General features: G+C 33.7%; 1 protein-coding gene across 1 annotated transcript in view; it reads left to right on the forward strand.

The window, feature by feature from the left end:
- TMEM47 (transmembrane protein 47) overlaps nt 1-6,334 on the forward strand; it is a 41,751-nt gene extending 35,417 nt beyond the window's left edge. The window contains exon 3 of the mRNA XM_020977534.2: nt 2,925-6,334. Coding sequence (XP_020833193.1) covers nt 2,925-3,103 — 179 coding nt within the window. The 3' untranslated portion in view covers nt 3,104-6,334. The remainder of the gene's footprint in view (nt 1-2,924) is intronic.
- Nucleotides 6,335-8,318: the final 1,984 nt, after the last annotated feature.

The following is an 8,318-nucleotide window of genomic DNA, read 5'->3' on the forward strand; positions in this document are numbered from 1 at the left end:
AAATCTAAAATTTGCTTAAGAGCATTTCATTAACACAAACAAGATTTGATTTGTACTTTGAGTAAATGCTTAGATTGGAGAGAGGATCTTATTTTCCATGAAGAAATGTGCCCTTTCCATTTAAGTACAATTAATAAAATCAACAAGAAAAAGGTAATGTGTAGCATAAGAAAGAACGTGGAGTTATAACATCAGGGAGATTTCCTCAAAAGGTAGATTTGGAGCCTGGTTTTGAGATAGATGATAGGCAAAAGTTGCAAAGAGAAAAGGAAAGGACATGGAGGGGAGGAACATGGAGAAAGGCATTAAGGTGGGAATTTTGCAAGTCATACATGTTGGGAAACCAATTAAATGGATTGTCTTTATTTGAAATGCAGTGAGGTGGCTTCAAAAGAGGAGATGAGAGAGATCTGAATGAACAACAATAGAAAGTTATGTGATAGGCTAAGCAGTTTGATTTTGTTCCCTGAGAATGAATTCGAGCTCCTTAATTTCTGAATAACATAAAATAAGTGCAGGAATTTTTTTGCTGTACTTCATCTCTTATCAATCAGGTCAGTATTTGTTAAGCTTCTCCTTCATTCCTGGCACTGAGTTAGGCTCTATGGATACAAATTAAATGAGTGAAACAATCTCTGCTTGTAAGGATCTTACATACTAGTGGGATAATAAGAAAAAATATGCTTACACACATATATTCATATGTATATATGTATGACTGTAAAGAGAATAAATCAAAAGTAGTTAAGTACAACATATTTTGGAGGAGTGAGCACTAGCAGTTGAGAAGATCAGAAAAGACTTCCTGTAAAAGATAGTGAATAAGCTGCATCTTAAAGGAAAAAAGGCATTTTATAATACAGACATAAGGAAGAAATAAATGCATTCCAGGCTTGGAGGATGTCCAGTGCAAAGGTCTGGAGAAGGTAAGGAGTAGAGAAAAGGTCATTTTGCCCAGATTGTACTATATATGAGAAGGTATCATGTCCAATGGTGCTAGAGTGATAGTTAAGACCAAATTTTGAAAGGCTTTGAAAGATAAACAGAGAAGCTTCTATTTTGATCCTGGAAGAAAAGGGAAACCTTTAAAGTTACTGAGTAGGGGAGTCACATGGTCAGATCTGTGTTTCAGGAAAAGCACTTAGGCAGTAGTGTAGGATGTGTAGAATGGACTCCAGTGGTGAGAAATTTAAGACAAGCACTCCAATCAGAAAGCTGTTTCACTAATCCAGGCAAGTGGTGTTGAAGGCCTGAGCCAATGTAGTAGGTGTGTGAGTTGAGAAGGAATGCAATGCAAAAACCTTGATACTTACTTCCTTCGCCTAAAACAGATTAAGGAATGACTTATAATTATTTTAAAATGCGAAATGAATTAAAATTAAAATTTCACGCTACCCGAGATAATTGGAGACATTGTGAACGGGCAAAACCAGAAGTAAGAATTGCCTTCTCTAGAGTATGAACAGTATCTTTGTTAATGGTAGTATTTCTCCATGATGCATTGTGGCCCAGTAAATAGTGGGCTAGCTTTGGAACTAGAAAGTCCTGGGTTCCAGTCCTGACTCTGACATGTTCTAACTTTATGGTATGGTTAAGTATTGGAACCCCATGCCCCTAACTGTGTAAATTATACATACATACATACATATATACATATATATATATATATATATACACATATGTATGTATATATATGTATGTGTGTATGTATATATATATACACATATATTTTTATATATTATATATGTATGTATATGTATATATATGCAAGTATGTATATGTGAATATATGAATAGATTATAAATAATCACATGTAACTCTATAAATTAAAGGTAAATTACTGATCAGCATTGGTAGTTTGCCCAGAGGTGAATTCACAATTGCAGCTAGGTGACACAGTGAATAGAGTACCAGACCTCCTATAGTTAGAAAAACCTGGGTTCAGGTCTAGCGTCAAATGCTATCAATCAATCAAGAAACATTTACTAACTACCTATTATGTGCCAGGTACTGTGCTAAGCACTGAGGATACGTAAAAGAGACAAAATGCAGTCTCTTTCCTCACAGAATTTATAATCTAATGGATGAGACAGCAAGTAAATAAATATTTACAAAGCAAGCTATGTACAGAATAAAGAGGAAATAATTAACAGAGGAAAGGCACTAGAACTAAAAGAGTCTTGGGAAGGTTTCTTCTAGGAGATGGGATTTTAACTATATTCCCATAAGCAAGTCACAATTTCCATCTATAACTTCGTCTATAAAATAGGGAATATAATAACATTGATTCCTCAGTGCTGCTTTAAGGATAAAATGAAACAATATCTGTAAAGCATTTTGAAATCTCTAAAATGCCATATTAATGCTTGCTATTCTTCTTCTTCTTCTTCTTCTTATTATTATTATTATTATTATTATTATTATTATTATTATATTAAATATTTCTTTGGGCAGCTAAGTGTCACAGCAGATACAGCACTGGGCCTGGAGTCAGAAAGAGCTGAGTTCAAATCTAGCCTCAGACACTTACTGGCTGTGTGACCCTAGACAAGCCACTTAACCCTATTTGCCTCAGTTTCCTCATCTGCAAAATGAGCTGGAGAAGGAAATGGCAAGTCACTCCAATATCTTTGCCAAGAAAATCCCAAATGGGGTCATGAAGAATCGCACGTGACTAAACAAGAACAACAAATATTTCTCCATTAAAGACAAATAATTTCATATTAAATATGATATAATGATTTCATCACATAATTTACCAGCTTGATTAATTCACATATTTTGGTATTTGTCAATATCAGATAAATTTGTATAAAAAATTCAAATGTTTTAAGAACAGTATTTCAACTCTTTTCCTATTTTTTAAGATGTGTTTCTTGGAAGTTTATAACACCTTGTCCTAATTCAGATTGGTTTTCTTTCAGTTGTTCTACAGGTGTGCAGCCTTGTCCTCTACCCAATCAAGTTCATTGAAACCGTGAGCCTGAAAATTTACCATGAGTTCAACTGGGGTTATGGTCTGGCTTGGGGCGCAACTATATTTTCATTTGGGGGTGCCATCCTTTATTGCCTGAACCCAAAGAACTATGAAGACTACTACTAGAAACAACAGTCTCCAAAGAAAATATAAACAAAGGATTATTACATCTTTTCTAACTTATGGTTTTCTAGAACACTTGCGGAGCATCAAAGCAGTTTGATCCGTTGACTTACAATCTTCTGCCCTTTGGCTGCTGACATTATAAACAGCTTTTACGTATGTTTTGGGGACCTGCAGAAATTAAGAGAGCTGATTAAACCTAAGCAAATGCTTCAAGCTTCCAATATGTTAATGTCATTTTACTTGACAAATGAAGGATCTATGTGACAGCCCATGTCTGAAAACTAGTGGGGAAAAAAAAAATTTCCCACATCTCTTGCCTGCAGGGGAGCAGCTGGCATAAGCTCCATTTCAGATTTTCTTAACAAGGACAAAGATTCAGCTGTCAATAGTCTTCTTTTGCAAGCTTATCCTAACCAGTCACTGCATTGGTCCTTGGTCACTTGCTTAATAATTTCTTGAAGAATGAGCTTCCCTTTAGTATCTAATGGGAGTAGTGAATGTGACTGGTTAATGACTCAAATTCCACATTCAAGAATCTTCTAAAGATGGGAGTTTATGCATTGGCAATCAGCATCTCCCTGCTAGTTGTGGCAGAGAAGGGAAGTCAAGACTTGGAGACATTTGCTTTGAATTATGTGGTTAGGAGTTGTGCCTCTGCCATAACTAGCATAAGGGGAAATGGAGGGCCTCTCCTTTTTCCCCAGGCAAGTAGAAAGAAAAAAATGCATGGGTTGCATTTGTCCTAAATAATTTCTCAATCATTTTACAAACATCACAGTAGAGAAATGTGCACATGTAACAAGTCTAATTATTTTTATAGAAAGTGATCATTTAGTACAAATTGCAATGACACATATCCCAACTCCCTTGCACACAGACATCTATTACATATAAAACCCAATATTTCCTGTAGCAAAGTGGTTTGAGCACTGACCTTGTGCACCTTTTTAAGCATCTTAGGCTGGTATCCCCTCTTAGCTGACATGCCAAAATAGATCTACTTAAGTCATTTGCTGTATGCTCCCTTCAAGATGTCATTGTCAGGGGAATTTTCATTGAGATGTGTAAACAGAATGTTAAACCAAAATGGGGTGAATTATAAAATAAGGTCCTAAAGTAGTTCAAACAAGAGTAGATATTAGGATTTTATATATATATATATTTTTTTTTTCTTTAAAGCCCTTAAAAATAGAAGCTGCTCTTTTAATTTCAGGAACCTCAAATATCTAGGTGCTTTTGTTTCTTAAAAGCAGAGAGAATTATGTATAGGCTAAGAGTAGAGGACTAGGGTTCATCTGATAATTACACTGTCCTCTGAATGTAACCAATTGGCTGATGATTTCTTGCCTTCAGCTCTTCTAAAGTGTTTAAAGTGCCCCAATTTCAATCCTTCATAGACTGCTTAAGTTAAGGGAAGTGCCAACAGAAGAAAGTATAGATTTGCGACAAAGTTCGTGTTGCAAACTGCTATGTTTATTTCTGTTTAATGCTTTCTAATTTGGGTGCTTAATTATAAACATATTTTTATATCACATATACAGTTCTAATATAAAAGTTAAAATGCTTATTTTTCTTAACAAAGACGTGGAAATGATATGTCCTAGTTGGCCCTCTTGCCAGAAGAGACAATGAAAATCTGTTAAAATGCTCCAGTGTGTTGTTGTATTCCTGGTTCCACAGAGGGACTGCAGAATCCATTAACAGCATGACTACATCTCTGGTATTAAATGCGTTGGTCACAGCTCACAAAACAGGGCCCCTGCTTCCAGCTTGTCATTATTTAAGTACTGTTGCCAAAACAACAACAAAAATCCCACCCACTGCAACTCTCTACTTTCCTGTTTAAATACAGAACTTCTGTTTGTTGAATTTTCTAGTATGTGTCTTATAAAAATACAAATGAAGTAAGAAATGGGAAGTGGACGGCTCAGCTTTAGTTTCATCAAAATCAACCAAACTGGTTAAAAGTGCCTGAGGATGTCATTCTTTGGAAAATGTGTGGTTCTATGAAGGGTGTGAAGAGATGGGAGGAAAATTTAGTTTGAGTTCTGTGAAAGGCATTCAAAAATCTTTTGAACCAGTTTTCTCAGAAATACTGCTATCACTGGCACAGAGCTTTATAGCTAATTAGATATCATCATTGAGCAGCATGAAGAATACAAACTTTGTAATGATATTTAGGCAACTCAGAACAACAACAACTACTCCCCTCTGTTGTGAGAGTATGCCTTTTTTTAAAATTCTCAAATAATGGAAGAACAGTCCTGTGGTGCTGGCATCAATCAGTAAGGCAATTAGTCATCCAAGAGGATACAGTGTGCTGTTAGACCAATATCATGTCTACACTTCTTATCAAGAGTTCATTCTCTGTAAATATGACAAGCCAGAAATGACAGAAAACGTGCTGTGGGCTAAGGCAGACATAGTTTCAGATTACTGGTAAAGAGTTTCCTAATATATAGACATGTATTTTATTTATCTTCCCAGTGAAGAGCCCCAAGTTCTATTTCTACCACTACCAATATTTAGAAATGTTTCAGTACTGACCCACACATTCAGTGCAAAATAGAAAACCTTGAGGTTTCTCTGCAACACGAACGATACACTTATGTTTCAGAATAAATACAACAAAAATACTTATTTACATTATTTATATCATGTCTGCCCTACTTTAGTCTTATTTTATTTTCTCTTACAAGTAGAATTATTTCCCCTGCATAAATTCATTGTTTTATCTTCCAGTTACATGCACATGTGTGCACACACACATACACATTACACGCACACAGACACATACACACACACACACACACACACACACACACACACACAGAGACACACATCAAGCAGGGCTAGTTATTTGTATTTCTGAAGCTTAACCTATTCCGTCCGGTGCTGACCTGTACAAAGCACCTCTCTTGGATTTCTTGCACAACTATGTTTTAGCTTTTGTAAGTTCAACATGTAAATTTTAAAGACATAAATATAGAGAGACTTATGTATTTGAAATATAAATGATATATATGGATTAGCATGTAACTGTATATTATTAAACATGCAATGAAATGACTGGTAAGTGACTAGCGATGTAATTTATTCAGACCTTATTTTTGTACAGAACTGTGCACACTAACCTATTGCCTCTGTGTCCTCTTTAAAGCCTAAAACTGTGCCTAGAGATTTCATCTGTCTTTAAAAGAAAATTAAATCTATTTCATGATGTTAATGGTATTGGTTTCTCTACTGTTGTTCTATATTTATTTTGTTTTTTATGTGGTGTGTTTATTACATAAATGTGAATTCATGGTAACTCATTTAAAAAAAACATCAATGGGAAAACTATCTATTCTATACTATGGTTTTAGTTTGAAAATACACATCTAATTAAGCCTTTCACAACTTTTGTAGCTGATGTGAAGTTATCTCTATGGGCAAATATAAAGATAAAATTGATCACATTGACACCCTCATGTGTCCTGCACTGTCCAAACTTTTGGCCTTTTATGGTCTACAGTGCATTTGTTACTTTTTAAAAATTAGATAGATAGGTAGATAGATAGATAAATAGATAGATATTTTTGTTTAAATACATTTTTAAAACATGTCCTGGTTTTCTCTTCAAAATTATCATTTCGGGTCACTCATTTAATTCATTTCCATTTTTTCTTTATTATCTATAGCTGAATGACAATGAAAAAATAATTTAAAGTCTTAGAAAAAAGTTTTAAATTTCTCAGGGAGAAAAAGAGAGATGTTTCATGTCAAGGCAAATGTGTCTACAGTATGTACATACCTTTCCTGTGTACATGCATAGAGGTAATGCAATGTTCATATTGCCATACATGCACATAATATACAAATGTGTTTATGCGTACACCTATATAAACGTTCACACACATACATGCATATATTGTACTACCTTACAGTTCTTGCTATACTTCCACAAAATGGACAGAAGTTGCACGGGGTGTGTAGGCAAAGGTAAATTGCCTTTTTTCTATGATATCATAGGTCATTTATACACACATGTGTACATGTGTGTTTATGTATCCCATAAAATAATATTATATATTATATAGAAATAACAAAAACAATGTTTTATGAGAAATAATAATAAGAGGAGCAACAGCAAGTATTCATTACACCTTTTTTTTAATTATAGCAACAAGAAAGCATTGAAGTACTCTTGCCTACACTAATTATAATTGTTTTTTTAATGACTTAAAATAAGAATTTCTACAGGAAAAAAAAGTGATATCTATAACTTTTAGCATATCAAAGCAAATAAAAATCATTTCTATAATAAAAATTCACTTGGGCAAAAGTCAGGTTTTCTTTTAAGATAAAAAATTTATTAATCTATTATGGAATAGAAATTTATACACTAGAATTGATTTCACTTATTTATATAATGATTTAAATTTAGATGCATTTGATACTTTTATGTTTTTGGTTTAATTGTATCTATTAATTAATAAAAATCTGCTTTCTCTCTCAACCACCCTCCAAAGAGCAATGGCAGAAAGAAAAAGCAAAATCAAACCTTGTAACAAAAATTCATAGTCAAGCAAAACAAATTACCTCATTTTCTATATCTGAAAATATATGTCTCATTCTGCATCCTGAGTCCATTATGCCTCTCTCAGTAAGTAGATAGCATGTTTTATACTCAGTACTCTGGAAACATGTTTACTCATTATTTTGAAGAGAGTTTTTAGATATTTTTAAATTGTTTGTATTTATAATGCTGTTGCTATTTTATAAACTCTTTTCCTGCTTCTGCTCTCTTCACTCTGTATTATTAAAAGTATGTCCTCCCAGGTCTATCTGAAACTATTCACAGGAAGTACTTTTAGATCATGTAGTCTTACCCCATCATTTTACAAGTGAATGAAGTTGAGTAAAAAAAAATATAAATATGATTTTCTCAATATTAAATTATTCTCTTCATATCTCATATCTTTGGACTTCTGAATTTGAAGGACATATGTTTTCAATTAAATATTTTCTTCATCTTGCAGTTTTCAATCGCTTAAATTATAATGGGAATTTTGACCTTTTGCTGACAATGTGATTGAGTAGATGATTCTGAGCTGTTGGTATATAAGAAGACCAAGCCTTTTACTGCAGTAGCTAGTATGACTTTGAATAGATCATCTCACATTTTTGGATCTCATTTTCCTCATCTGTAAAAGAAAAATGTTGGACTAAATGA

This window comes from Phascolarctos cinereus, unplaced genomic scaffold (genome assembly GCF_003287225.1).
Source record: "Phascolarctos cinereus isolate Bilbo 61053 unplaced genomic scaffold, phaCin_HiC Scaffold_726;HRSCAF=1367, whole genome shotgun sequence".
Lineage (NCBI taxonomy): Eukaryota > Metazoa > Chordata > Mammalia > Diprotodontia > Phascolarctidae > Phascolarctos > Phascolarctos cinereus.